General features: G+C 44.2%; 1 protein-coding gene and 1 long non-coding RNA gene across 2 annotated transcripts; one reads left to right on the plus strand and one right to left on the minus strand.

Annotated features, from left to right (window-relative positions):
- Positions 1 to 2: 2 nt before the first annotated feature.
- cd247 (CD247 molecule) lies at positions 3 to 14,454 on the plus strand. The gene is made up of 7 exons (XM_052509023.1): positions 3 to 352; positions 12,140 to 12,240; positions 12,358 to 12,405; positions 12,483 to 12,557; positions 12,660 to 12,689; positions 12,786 to 12,875; positions 13,828 to 14,454. The coding sequence occupies exons 1-7, from the start codon at positions 292 to 294 to the stop codon at positions 13,891 to 13,893; spliced, it is 471 nt and encodes a 156-aa protein (XP_052364983.1). The 5' UTR covers positions 3 to 291; the 3' UTR covers positions 13,894 to 14,454.
- On the minus strand, positions 7,533 to 10,256 carry LOC127924372 (uncharacterized). Its single transcript, XR_008117735.1, has 3 exons — positions 9,898 to 10,256; positions 8,637 to 8,726; positions 7,533 to 8,565 (listed from the first exon to the last, which is right to left on the minus strand). It is a non-coding gene; the product is annotated as an uncharacterized LOC127924372 (long non-coding RNA).
- Positions 14,455 to 15,617: the final 1,163 nt, after the last annotated feature.

The following is a 15,617-nucleotide window of genomic DNA, read 5'->3' on the forward strand; positions in this document are numbered from 1 at the left end:
CTGAGAGAGGCATGTGTGTCTGTCTTGTGTAACCAGGTGGAGCAACACTAAGCCACTTCCTGTACGCTAAGGCGAGGAGCCGCCAGCTAGTCGAGGCATCACTCAGCCTCAAGCAGCTGCTGTAGGAGGACAACACCACCCCAACACAGAGAGAGACAGGAGAACGAGAGGTTGCCCACAAAACCCAGCTTTGGAGGGCCATCATCCCCCAAGGCCCAGAAAGACAGCAGCGAGGAGTGTGCGACAGTTTCTAAGAGAAGGGGCTCGACCGCACCCATCCAGAGAGGAGCGATGGACCCTCGGAAGTGGACGGGAGGCCTGCTGGTCCTGTCTACTACACTACCCTATGTCGGTAAGACCCCTCCAAACCCTGTTTCTCTTTGCACCTGGGCTCATCCCTGACCCCTGTCAATCGGTGCTCAACCATCTGAAGCCTCCAACAACCTGGTATCATCAAAGAGCTGGTGTAACTCTGTAGTATTTAGCTGAAAGTCTAGTTGACTCATTATAGATCATTATACAGCTGTACAGGCACCCACTCAAATGGAGTCGTACTACCGATGAGGCCTGCACGGTGCTTTGAAACCCACTGGGTTAAACACCACTCACTCACGGTGATGTCCTCCCTTTCTCAACAAGAGGCGGCCATCTTTGATGAAGGAGGAAAAGACAACTGAGGGAGAGCAAAACACAGCGCTGTAGTCATATAGAGGGTTTAATAAACACGAGTTCCAGATTCTCACACAGGTGTTTAGAACCAGGGCATATTGTTAGAGGAAATGCTAACTTGACCCATATTTAACTTCTTGGCCCTGAATGAAGGGACTTTTTACTACCACATTTACTACTCTCTCCATCGTGTCAATGCCCTCACGTTGGTTTGGATTGGCTTTCCAATGTTACGTTACTGTGAAGTGTGTGTGTGATCTGTATTGTACACAAGTAAACAGACGGACAGAGACCCGGCTCTGACTTTGAATTGGGTTTTGATCATGTGGAGAATAGAGGTGTCTGTCTCCGTCCACTCTGTTGGGTTCTCTCATCAAAGGAGACAGATTGAATTATTTTTTTAAACACTCCAATTTAAAACATCTACCTAGATTTGTTAATTCCAGTAAAATGATCATATTCTTGTTTTCTGTTCCAACAGTCATTCTCAAACTCTCACTGTCAGTGTAAGTTACGGTATTGTTGTTGTATTGTTATGTTTAAGAAATAAGGCCTGAAGAGGGTGTAGTGTATGGCCAATATACCACGGTTAAGGGTTGTTCGTATGCACAACGCAACGCAGAGTGCCTGGATAAAGCCCTTATCTGTGGTATATTGGCCATAAACCACAAACCCCTGAGGTACCTTATTGCTGGTATAAACTGGTTAGACATGTAATTAGTTTGAAAATAAAAGAGAGCCGCACACTCTAGGAGCTCAGATGCAAACATTATACCCTGATGGATTATACCCTGATGAAGACGGCTCGGCTGTCCAAACGTTGGTAATTAAATGTTTGCATCTGAGCCCCTAGAGTGTGCGGCTCTTTTTTTTTTTTTTTTCAAGTTTCTACTCCGCTAGCCAGCACCTCGTCTTAATAGGTGTGCGTTTCTTTTTCTTCTAGACATGTAATTAGAACAGTCAAAATAAATGTTTTGTTATACGGTCTCAAATACCACGGCTTTCAGCCAATCCGTATTCAGGGCTCGAACCACCCAGTTTATAATATAGTGCAAAGTATGTGGTGCATTACTCTCAATCAATAAAAATAATATTGAAATTAGGGATAGTCTATCTGGACAAATACTGTTTTTGTTGTGAGTAGCTATATACCTTACCATTACCTGGTCATTATCACTTAGCACTGTGCCGTAATTTAATGTTCTACCAGAAAGGGTGATGTAATCATAGAACACAACCAGTGAAATAAAGTTTATGGTAAGGTTTAGAAAAGGAGAGAGAGAGCATCATGATTAGACTTTTTCAACTTTTTTTTTTTCTCTCAAAGACAGAGTGAGGGGTCACTTGAAGAATATCTAATGCAGAAATATATTTTGGTTTGGTTCACGCTAACAATGAAATTGCTAATGATTACTTCATTTAAAAATATTTATTTCATAATTGTAACTTTCTGATTTTGCAGAGGCAGTGTCTGCGACGTAGGCTAGTCTACAGTATGTGTGACTGTTCGTGTGAGCGCTCGGGCCCCATTGTCAACCACTTTGTATTTATTAGAGATCCCCCATTAGCTGCTGCCATTAGCTACTCTTCCTGGGGTCCAAACACATGAAGACACTTACATTACACATAAAACAAAATATAAAACCGTACATCATATAACATTATTACACCAATACATATTTACAATACAAAATGTATAATACAACAGTATTACAATGTGTGTGTGTGTAGAATGCGTGTGAATGACGGTCAATGGTCAACTCTTTATTTAGATAAGCAACTTAAAAAGCTGGAAAGTTTTCTGGTTACTGTACTATGCGTTTAAATAATGGTGGGTTCTTTTGGACAATATACAAGTGTCCTATTTGGACGGTAAAGATGTTTAGATTACGATATACTGCCTGACTGGACAAGTCCTCTTACACACTCATTAGAGAACGTGTCAGTGTTGTCAATAGCTTCTCCACTTTGCGCTTTATGATTTGCTCATTGTGTTTGCATTAGAGAAACAATCAATGTATTTCAACCTCTCCATTTAATTTTCAGTCAGCGGTTCTCTCCTTTCTGCCAGTTGGCTGTGCCATTTTGGGGAAGCTTTGTTTTTGAACCCGTCATAGAACACAATGTTTGGTGTGAGATACATTACTGTAACCATGACAGGGTTGGGGTTGTGTCTCACTCATGTCCCACTGAGACAGAGAACCATGTAGGAGGGCCTTCTGTTTCCACTCTCAACAACACAAGAGTTTGAAAGTTGATACTACCAGTTACACTATTAACTAATTAAATCCCAATGACAAAGGCAGGTCCATAAAATCTGAAATGACATGTAGTGATATTTATTTCATCACAGTGAGCAACTTTTGGGGTTTAAGAAGCAGTTTATGTAAAATTACAAATGTGTTGATTTGCAGAATCTTTATCTAAAAAAATGCAATGGTCTATTCAAAATGTTTTAATGCAATTCATCCAGCTAAATTGCACCCTTAATATTGGCCTGCGTGTTAAACTAAACTATGCTGTCATTGCTCAACAGGCTCTAAAGACTGATTAACAATCTCTGAAAATAAAAAAAAACATGTTTTTTTACTACTCAAATCATCTGATTATGTAATTGAAACATAAACAGTCTGTCTTCAGAGGCAAAAGCTGAATGGAAATGTATTCACGTCTTCCAAAAGAGTTTTCCGTGGGTGAAATCACATCACTCAATGACGGTACATCAAAGTTGCTGAGTGTCACTTTTTAAACAAGGATTTTAACACACCTACTTGATTCTCTCTTTCCAACAAACTTCTACCGAGAAATGACAGATGTTGATGTCACCACACTGCAAAATAATCTATCAAAACAAAGATTTCAGTCAGTTTCCTTTTATGAGACCAGTAGATAGATGGTATGTTCCATCAACACGGTCACTGCAGTACATTACGCTAAAGTTGGCATTAAAAGACCTCCGCAGCAAACTCTTTAACAACAATTAAAAAGCTTGTAACCTTTGACCTTTACATTCAAATTGTCACCGTTTACTTGTGGCCACTGCACTGGTCAGTCCTGAGATGAACTAGACTGAGGCTACTATTCAAACACACAATCCTTGTTTTATGGGTGGGCTATTTCAAAATGATCTCTCCCCTTAATGTAATAATCAATGTTGGATTCACATACTCAGTGAAAAACAGGCTAGGTTCCCACACAACGTAGACACATTCCAATATTTCTGTTTAAAATATTTTTTCTTGCAAATTCACATGCATACATTCACACACTCAAAATTGTGCAATATATTATACAACTGGACTCCGTAGCGTCTCAGGGTTTGAGATACGAACTCTGACCGCAATGCAGAGAGAGAGAGAGCGAGACCGAGATATGGTCTTGTAGCGACGCAGCCGTTTCTTAAAAATAGTTATTAGGAAACAACCTGCGGAGCTCATCATGTCAGGTCTGATACACCCTCCCCCCACCACCTGTATCCATGCCCCCCCCAGCCTCTCACTGACAGCTTCACACTCAAAGCTTCCTGTGTCTGATATCACTTCATGATGATCTGCGATCTAGTACTTGACCGTAATCATAGCTCACGTTTCATGGTGCTGGGGTTAATCACATTACATTTAATTTCCTGTCAGTAGGCCTCTTACAGGACATGTGGTTTCTCCATAGCCCTGTAGTTCAGTTTGGAGTGTGGGCGTAGTTGACCCTAACCTAAGGTGCACAACATGTAATCAGGGTTAACCTTCACTTGTTCACATGTAAATGTGTTGCACAATGGAAGTATTGCACAATATGGTGCTATAAAGCATCACATTTGAGTATGAAGTAATGATGAACACAGATCAATTTTTTAATGTCAAACTTAACGTGATGAACTATCTGGAGCAAGTACTTTGAAGTGGAGACAAAGTATTGCTGTTCCTGCCACATGTGTTTGGCCCTTTCTGCAGAGGCCCCTGAGGAGGCTTTAACCACACTAAGGTTTACCAGTGGTGGGAAGGGAGAGACTGTCTGTGAGGCGCCCACAGCCACGATCATGGCAGTGCTAGTGATAGTGGAAACGTCTCCCTCCTAGGTCAAAAGACAAAAAGTTACTGAAAACAAATCAATTTTTTACTGAATGACCTCATTGTAAATGTTGTTTTGTAGTAGGTACACATTAAAATGTGCTACAAACACAGAACAAAGACTGTTCATTTAGTCAGTCACTCACTCAATGTCCAATTCCGCTCAGTAAACTGTGGGCCATCTGTCGTTAAACATCAGAATCATCTTTTATTCCTACACATGCCCAGAATATGACTTGGTGCTGCTAGCAATTAACAATATAGTGAGAGAAACAGAATGTACACAAACTTCTCTATTCATTCAGATCCGCTTTAGCAAACATCCGCACAGCGGTCGTTTCAGCGGTGCCGGAGGTAGGACTGCGTTAGGAACTGTCAAATCCACAAGCGCCTCCTGGCATTATACCTAAAGCGGACATTGCCATTGGCTGCACGGAGTGGCATGAACAGAAATCCCATGCAGCCTTGTTTCTAAGTCACAACAGTGGAATGTGAGATGTGATCTACACCTCCATTATGATGATAGAAACTATTTTTTTTTATTGTTTTTTTTTTACCTTTATTTAACTAGGCAAGTCAGTTAAGAACAAATTCTTATTTTCAATGACGGCCTAGGAACAGTGGGTTAACTGCCTGTTCAGGGGCAGAACGACAGATTTGTACCTTGTCAGCTCGGGGATTCGAACTTGCAACCTTTCGGTTACTAGTCCAACGCTCTAACCACTAGGCTACCTTGAATGTTTTTCAATGTGAGCGTCATCATTTCTATACAGCCTCCACTTTCTCCTTCTGAACTTCTAACGCCAGTGGGACAGTGTGGCTTCGTGACAATGATCGCAAGAGCAGCTGCTCGCCAATTTGACAGCTCCAATGTAGTTCCACCTCCTTCGACAACAGCAAAACATCCTCTATGCGGGTGTCTGCTATCGCCGGTTAACCCTTGATCTGATTGAAGCCAGAGTTTACATACATTATACAAAAAAGTCAAGTCAATACAGTTGATGCGGTGTGCAACGCTGTGCACCGTGCCTCAGTCTCTACCGTTTACACTGAGTGTACAAAACATTAGGAACACCTGCTCTTTCCATGAGACTGACCAGGTGAAGCTGTGCACCGTGCCTCAGTCTCTACCGTTTACACTGAGTGTACAAAACATTAGGAACACCTGCTCTTTCCATGAGACTGACCAGGTGAAGCTGTGCACCGTGCCTCAGTCTCTACCGTTTACACTGAGTGTACAAAACATTAGGAACACCTGCTCTTTCCATGAGACTGACCAGGTGAAGCTGTGCACCGTGCCTCAGTCTCTACCGTTTACACTGAGTGTACAAAACATTAGGAACACCTGCTCTTTCCATGAGACTGACCAGGTGAAGCTGTGCACCGTGCCTCAGTCTCTACCGTTTACACTGAGTGTACAAAACATTAGGAACACCTGCTCTGACCAGGTGTAGCTGTGATCCCTTATTGATGTCACTTGTTAAATCCACTTCAATCAGTGTAGATGAAGGGGAGGAGATGGGTTAAAGAAGGATTTTTAAGCCTTGAGAGAATTGAGACATGGATTGTGTCTGTGTGCCATTCAGAGGGTGAATGGGCAAAACAAAACATTTAAGTGTCTTTGAACAGGGTATGGTGGTAGGTGCCAGGCACACCGGTTTGTGTCAAGAACTTCAACGCTGCTGGGTTTTTTATGCTCAACAGTTTACCGTGTGTATCAAGAATGGAGTCAACATGGGCCAGCACCCCTGTGGAACGCTTTCGACATGCCCCAACGATTTGAGGCGATTCTGAGAGCAAAAGGTGGTGCAACTCAATATTGGGAAGGTGTTCCTAATATTTGTACACTCAGTGTATATTATGTTGACCTAAGACTGCAGGAACAATCCCACACAGGACCTGTAGGACTTTGTTTTAAGGGTCAGGGTACAACTTTATGCTTCTGATTCCAGACATTCAATAGCTCTGCCTCCGTCACACTTTCAATAGCTCTGTCTCCATCCCACTTCCAATAGCTCTGCCTCCGTCACACTTTCAATAGCTCTGCCTCGTCACACTTTCAATAGCTCTGCCTCCGTCACACTTTCAATAGCTCTGCCTCCGTCACACTTTCAATAGCTCTGCCTCCGTCACACTTTCAATAGCTCTGCCTCCGTCACACTTTCAATAGCTCTGCCTCCGTCACACTTTCAATAGCTCTGCCTCCGTCACACTTTCAATAGCTCTGCCTCCGTCACACTTTCAATAGCTCTGCCTCCGTCACACTTTCAATAGCTCTGCCTCGTCACACTTTCAACAGCTCTGCCTCCGTCACACTTTCAACAACTCTGCCTCCGTCACACTTTCAATAGCTCTGCCTCCGTCACACTTTCAATAGCTCTGCCTCCGTCACACTTTCAATAGCTCTGCCTCCGTCACACTTTCAACAGCTCTGCCTCCGTCACACTTTCAACAGCTCTGCCTCCGTCACACTTTCAACAGCTCTGCCTCCGTCACACTTTCAACAGCTCTGCCTCCGTCACACTTTCAATAGCTCTGCCTCTCCGTCACACTTTCAATAGCTCTGCCTCCGTCAACTTTCAAGCAGCTCTGCCTCCGTCACACTTTCAACAGCTCTTTCAACTTTCAACAGCTCTGCCTCCGTCACACTTTCAACAGAACTCTGCCTTCACATTTTGAACTTGCCTCCGTACACTTTTAGCTCTGCCTCCGTCACACACTCTGCCTTCACACAACAGCTCTGCCTCCGTCACACTTTGCCTAACACACTCTAGCTCTGCCTCACTTTCACACATTAATAGCTCTGCCTCGTCACACTTTTCAATAGCTTTGCCTCCGTCACACTTTCAATAGCTCTGTCTCCATCACACTTTCTGAGGGTAAACGACAGAACAGACAAAGGGTCAGGAAGGATGAAGGAAATACATTTGAAATGGAAATAACGTTGACATTGTGATGCTGTAGTCTTTACACAGAGCAGACCTCAATGAAACAATTCACAAATGACCATACAATCTAGCTGTGTTCTATAGCTGTTGCTGTAGGTTTTATTATTTGCACAATTAATTAAATACATTTTTTGGATTCTGAAAGGCAAGGAAAACCAGCCGAATGTTCAATTCTGAACTCAATCATCAAGCTGCAAACATTTTGAATTGAGTATATCTTTTAGTCTCCTTGGATAAACGCATTCACCAAATGACTACATTATTACTTGATTAGACTAAGAAAGCATTTCCTGTTGTAGTGTTTCGATGAGGCCCCTCTTACAAGGTCCTAACAGGGTCGTCTTCATTAGCGCATACATTAGCAAAACATTTTGCAACAGGAAACGAAAACAAGTGTTTATTATTGGACAATTTCAGGTGGTCCCTCCGTGTTTGTCTGTTTTCTTCCGTCCAGGTACCTAATGAATACGACCCAGCACCAGTCTGCTACTGGAGCCCTGACCCTGTCTTCTATGAGTCACATCCTGTGTTCTGCCATGGCTTTTAGTGCAGGTGACATGAGGCGAAGGACCATTTTCTTTTAGGCTGGTTGAACAACCCTGGTGGTACAGTGCTGCTAATGCAGCCAGACAAGTGCATCAGACCACATATCCTCCCTCTCTCATTCACTGACTGACACATGTAGACTACTGCATATCCTCCCTCTCTCATTCACTGACTGACACATGTAGACCACTGCATATCCTCCCTCTCTCATTCACTGACTGACACATGTAGACTACTGCACAGCCTCCTCTCTCATTCACTGACTGACACATGTAGACTACTGCACAGCCTCCTCTCTCATTCACTGACTGACACATGTAGACTACTGCATATCCTCCCTCTCTCATTCACTGACTGACACATGTAGACTACTGCCTCCTCTCTCATTCACTGACTGACACATGTAGACCTCTCTCATTCACTGACTGACACATGTAGACTACTGCACAGCCTCCTCTCTCATTCACTGACTGACACATGTAGACTACTGCACAGCCTCCTCTCTCATTCACTGACTCACTAGACTGCCTCCTCTCTCATTCACTGACTGACACATGTAGACTACTGCACAGCCTCCTCTCTCATTCACTGACTGACACATGTAGACTACTGCATATCCTCCCTCTCTCATTCACTGACTGACACATGTAGACTACTGCTCAGCCTCCTCTCTCATTCACTGACTGACACATGTAGACTACTGCACAGCCTCCTCTCTCATTCACTGACTGACACATGTAGACTACTGCACAGCCTCCTCTCTCATTCACTGACTGACACATGTAGACTACTGCTCAGCCTCCTCTCTCATTCACTGACTGACACATGTAGACTACTGCACAGCCTCCTCTCTCATTCACTGACTGACACATGTAGACTACTGCATATCCTCCTCTCTCATTCACTCTCATTCACTGCACAGCCTCCTCTCTCACTGACACATGAGACTACTGCACAGCCTCCTCTCTCATTCACTGACTGACACATGTAGACTACTGCACAGCCTCCTCTCTCATTCACTGACTGACACATGTAGACTACTGCACAGCCTCCTCTCTCATTCACTGACTGACACATGTAGACTACTGCATATCCTCCTCTCTCATTCACTGAGCCTCAGCCTCTCTCATTCACTGACTGACACATGTAGACTACTGCACAGCCTCCTCTCTCATTCACTGACTGACACATGTAGACTACTGCACAGCCTCCTCTCTCATTCACTGACTGACACATGTAGACTACTGCACAGCCTCTCTCTCATTCACTGACTGACACATGTAGACTACTGCACAGCCTCCTCTCTCATTCACTGACTGACACATGTAGACTACTGCACAGCCTCCTCTCTCATTCACTGACTGACACATGTAGACTACTGCACAGCCTCCTCTCTCATTCACTGACTGACACATGTAGACTACTGCACAGCCTCCTCTCTCATTCACTGACTGACACATGTAGACTACTGCATATCCTCCCTCTCTCATTCACTGACTGACACATGTAGACTACTGCACAGCCTCCTCTCTCATTCACTGACTGACACATGTAGACTACTGCTCAGCCTCCTCTCTCATTCACTGACTGACACAGACTACCTCCTCTCTCATTCACTGACTGACACATGTAGACTACTGCACAGCATTCACTGACTGACACATGTAGACCTCTCTCATTCACTGACTGACACATGTAGACTACTGCACAGCCTCCTCTCTCATTCACTGACTGACACATGTAGACTACTGCACAGCCTCCTCTCATTCACTGACTGACACATGTAGACAACTGCTCAGCCTCCTCTCTCATTCACTGACTGGCACATGTAGACTACTGCTCAGCCTCCTCTCTCATTCACTGACTGACACATGTAGACTACTGCTCAGCCTCCTCTCTCATTCACTGACTGACACATGTAGACTACTGCATATCCTCCCTCTCTCATTCACTGACTGACACATGTAGACTACTGCACAGCCTCCTCTCTCATTCACTGACTGACACATGTAGACTACTGCTCAGCCTCCTCTCTCATTCACTGACTGACAATGTAGACTCATCCTCCCTCTCTCATTCACTGACTGACACATGTAGACTACAAATGCCTCCTATCTCATTCACTAAACAGCACTGACACATGTGCAGACTGACTGGCACAGTTAGCCTCCTCTCTCCTGACACATGTAGACTCATCCTCCCTCTCATTCACTGACTGACACATGTAGACTACTGCACATTCACTCAGACTACCAGCCTCCTCTCTCATTCACTGACTGACACATGTAGACTACTGCATCATCCTCCTCTCTCATTCACTGACTGACACATGTAGACTACTGCACAGTTCCTCAGTCATTCACTGACTGACACATGTAGACTACTGCTCAGCCTCCTCCTCATTCACTGACTGACACATGTAGACTACTGCTCAGCCTCCTCTCTCATTCACTGACTGACACAGTGTTTCAGACTACTGCTCAGCCCATCTCATTCACTGACTGACACATGTAGACTACTGCTCAGCCTGTCTCTCTCATTCACTGCAGGTGCAAGTAGACAGCAGATTGTAGTAGAAACATCTCCACATCTACAAATCATGTATTAGGCCTAAACAGCAAGGGCTCTGTGCATGCAGACAGTTACCTGAGGTCACATGATCATCCAGATACACAGATCAGGAAAAATGAGAATTGTGAACTTTTCTGAATGTGGAAACACACACACACACACACACACACATATTCACACACTTGCCTCTGTATTCACCGTGCTGAAGGTCTCCTCCTATTGTCCCTCTGAAGGTAAACTCAGTTCACCCTAAGGCCCACAGTGTTTCAGTGTCTCAGCCATCCTGAGGCCTGACCACAGTGTTTCAGTGTCTCAGCCATCCTGAGGCCTGACCACAGTGTTTCAGTGTCTCAGCCATCCTGAGGCCTGACCACAGTGTTTCAGTGTCTCAGCCATCCTGAGGCCTGACCACAGTGTTTCAGTGTCTCAGCCATCCTGAGGCCTGACCACAGTGTTTCAGTGTCTCAGCCATCCTGAGGCCTGACCACAGTGTTTCAGTGTCTCAGCCATCCTGAGGCCTGACCACAGTGTTTCAGTGTCTCAGCCATCCTGAGGCCTGACCACAGTGTTTCAGTGTCTCAGCCATCCTGAGGCCTGACCACAGTGTTTCAGTGTCTCAGCCATCCTGAGGCCTGACCACAGGGTTTCAGTGTCTCAGCCATCCTGAGGCCTGACCACAGGGTTTCAGTGTCTCAGCCATCCTGAGGCCTGACCACAGGGTTTCATCGGCTTCTGTAATCCTGACTGCGTCTTTATCGTCAGTCTCTCTCTTGGAGGCCAAACTGTTTCTAGATCAGATATGTCCTAGTGGAAATGACAGATAAGGAGGGGGGAGGGTGTATTTTGCAGTCCATGGACCGATACCTATCGTTTGGATGTGGCTGATCTGGTCTCTAAGCTTTAGTCAGTCCTGGTACAAAGTAAATTGGAAATAGGTCTTTGCTGATGCCATATAAGAAACAGAAACACACACCTGGGGCTCACATAGGCAGTTATACCACCTCAGACTCAGAACGTGTTGCAGCTGAGGAAACCACTGAGCTAGATACAGCTCCACTCACCCCCACCACAAAAAGGCTTAGAGTCACAGCAACCACACTGAGCCTGACTGTCATATGACTGTCTTCCTGAGACGCACAGAGAGAGAGAAGTGAAAAAGTTAAACTGTTTCTGTTCTGTTCGTGTGTGTGTGTGTGTGTGTGTGTGTGTGTGCGCACATACCCACTCTCACACACACCTACTTCCATGCACCTTCCTGACATAATCTTTCTACCAGTGAGGGGTGGGTTTTACCGGGGGTGTTTGTGTGTGTTCTCATTAATATCAACCTCTCCCCTGCAGAGGCGATGACCCCACTGTACGACCCTAAACTCTGCTACATTCTGGACGGCTTCCTCCTGCTCTACGGTCTCGTCATCACTGGACTGTTGCTCAGAGAGAAAGTGAGTCCAAGTTTACACACCACAGATGCAGATGAACCTCTGACTGGATATACGGGTACCAGTTTTTTAGGACCAGTTATTGTCTCAACATGTTTGGCTGATCTCTCTGTCTTGTAGTTCTTCAAGTCCAAGGGCAAGATATTGGAGGATGACGATATCTACACTGTGAGTAGTCGTGTGTGTGTGTGTGTGTGGGGGGGGTTGTGTTGATGATCCTGGAACACTGTCCCTGTGTTTTGTAGGATCTGAAACCTACGGACGTGGGCGGTTATGGACGAATAAACAGAAAAGATCCAGAGAGTGCAACGGCACGTGATGTAAGTGTGTGGATCTATATGTCGTGTAGAAGAATGAGATTCGTATTACCCCAATCATGCATCAAAAGCCTGATTCTGTGTACCTTGTTATATTATTCACAGAATCGCAGGAATAATGACGACACTTACACGGTAAGTGCATTACCCAACATATAGTATCATTTCATGTTGGTTTAGATATTATAATAGATATGGATGTTTCTCATAACTCACTGTTTCCCTCCGCAGTCCCTTAAAAAACCAACCGACGACACGTACAGGGAGATCGCTGTGAAGGACAAGCAGCGCCGCAGGAACAAGAACGACCAGGTGTACCAGGTGTGTAGTGGAAGTTTATTTGTGGGATGCACAGGATACACATGGTTCACACAGTCCAACGAAACGCTTACTTGCACGTTCCCTATTGACCACGCCCCACCGCTGAAACCAACCAATTAACAAGGCCCGAATACACAAACAGCCCTTTCACTATTAGTTTCTCTCTGAGGGGACAGTGGTAGGGAAGTAGATGAGAGGGAAGGAAGTGTGCAGTGAGAGATTTGGAACAAAGTGGATGAGGCAAGGGTTTAGTGAGAGATTTGGGATCAATCCTAGTTGACTGTGTCCCCCTCCATCTCTCTATCAGGGTTTAGTTGACTGTGTCCCCCTCCATCTCTCTATCAGGGTTTAGTTGACTGTGTCCCCCTCCATCTCTCTATCAGGGTTTAGTTGACTGTGTCCCCCTCCATCTCTCTATCAGGGTTTAGTTGACTGTGTCCCCCTCCATCTCTCTATCAGGGTTTAGTTGACTGTGTCCCCCTCCATCTCTCTATCAGGGTTTAGTTGACTGTGTCCCCCTCCATCTCTCTATCAGGGTTTAGTTGACTGTGTCCCCCTCCATCTCTCTATCAGGGTTTAGTTGACTGTGTCCCCCTCCATCTCTCTATCAGGGTTTAGTTGACTGTGTCCCCCTCCATCTCTCTATCAGGGTTTAGTTGACTGTGTCCCCTCCATCTCTCTATCAGGGTTTAGTTGACTGTGTCCCCCTCCATCTCTCTATCAGGGTTTAGTTGACTGTGTCCCCCTCCATCTCTCTATCAGGGTTTAGTTGACTGTGTCCCCCTCCATCTATCTATCAGGGTTTAGTTGACTGTGTCCCCCTCCATCTCTCTATCAGGGTTTAGTTGACTGTGTCCCCCTCCATCTATCTATCAGGGTTTAGTTGACTGTGTCCCCCTCCATCTCTCTATCAGGGTTTAGTTGACTGTGTCCCCCTCCATCTCTCTATCAGGGTTTGAGTGCTGCCACCAAGGATACCTATGACTCTCTCCAGATGCAGCCTCTCCCTCCTCGCTAACAGAAACATCATGGAGGATCACGCCTCGTCCAGCGCTCTGTCCTGTTTGCCTTTCTATCTGCAACCAGTATACTGCTACAGCGTTGTTGTATGAAACAGTTACATATCCCTCTTCTCAAATCATTTTCCATTGGTGAATAGTTAGTTATTTACCCACCAACATCTAATAATCACTGATATCTACAACAGTCCTTGTTGTGTAAAAAGTATGTTGGCAGTTGTGTTAATCCCTTTTTATCTTTCAGGCTTTTGTTGGAAAATTTGTAGACTTTTGCACCAGTAACAATTTCATAACTGTCTTAATATATGAACTTGATTATATTTTATCACTTTAGCTCATCTCTTCTCCCCATACACCCCCAGTCTGTAACCTTTGACCCTGACACTCATTCTACCAACCCTTCCTCATTGGCTACTGCTTTTCTAGTTTATACCTGGAGTAATGTAATTAAAGAATAAATATGTAGGTTGTTATTTTGCATACAGTGTACAGTGTAAACTTTCCTCTCATGTTTATAAGAAATAATGTGCCTCAGCACTATAATAAAGCCATTACAAAGATCTGATGATCAGGTTTGTCCTTTTCTTCTGCAAAGTTGAGACACAATGGCTACAATGTTACTACTTTTAATGATGTTTATAACAAAGTTACAGTAAGAGATTTTTCATATACATTTGTAAGTAAAAAAAAAAAAAGGTAATCCCCAAATACAGCAGACAAACAGGTCGACAAGATGGGACATAGTTAAACACTACGGTCTCCCTACGTTGTTCCCGTGACAACAGTGTGGCGGGATAGTAGTTCATATAGCAGTAGTAAGATAGTATACTGTTGAGTGGGTGTGTTCATCATCTATGTCGTCTACCATGTAGTGACATCACACCTTGCATTGCCACAACCATGGGTGTCACCACCTAGTGTTAGTGTGACAACTGCTACCTCACTAAACGAGACAGGAGGAAGTAGGGACCAGCTTTGGAGTGGTGTACTGTAATCTGTTACGTTATCAGCAAAAATCTTGTAATCAGATTATACTTTTGAAAAACTAGATGATTACTTCTTGGTTTACAAAAATGTTACATTGACACCTTTCTGTTTTCCCAATGACATTAAATTAGACATTGAAAAGCCTTTACGTTTATTTCCCCTGAGCGAGTCTGATCACAAGTCAGAGACACAACAAATGTGTTGTTTGGATCATCTTTGTCAACTTCTAATGCCTCTTAAGGGGAAAGTAATCTAAAAGTAATCAGATTGTTACTGAGTAATCTAAGTTAACTGTTTACAATTTCAGATAACTAGTAAGGGATTACATTTAGAAAGTAACCTAGCCAACTCTGTGTGGGTGTTAGAAAAAGATATGCAGGCCTACACGTTTTCTTTTTTTTTGTTAAGTATTAAATCACAATACACAGGCAGTGAATCGAGGCACTGAATCCTAAAACATACAAAAATACCTTACATTTGACCATCTACCAACAGTAAGATCATTCTGCATTGACATCCATACTGAATGAGAAAAAAAAAAACAATTAAGCTCTTTTCAAAACACATTTTCTGCTTGATATCTTCCCTGAAATGTACCATAATATACATTGCGCTTTGGATGCCAGTGCTTGGTTCTGTATCGGTCTACTACAGTATAAATACGCTGTAGGGACGGGAGTAGAAAGGGAAGCGTGAAGAGACTGGGAAAGACCGTCAGAGGCCGGGATTCAATCCG

The sequence above is a fragment of the Oncorhynchus keta genome, unplaced genomic scaffold (genome assembly GCF_023373465.1).
Source record: "Oncorhynchus keta strain PuntledgeMale-10-30-2019 unplaced genomic scaffold, Oket_V2 Un_contig_3981_pilon_pilon, whole genome shotgun sequence".
In the NCBI taxonomy this organism is placed as follows: Eukaryota; Metazoa; Chordata; class Actinopteri; order Salmoniformes; family Salmonidae; genus Oncorhynchus; species Oncorhynchus keta.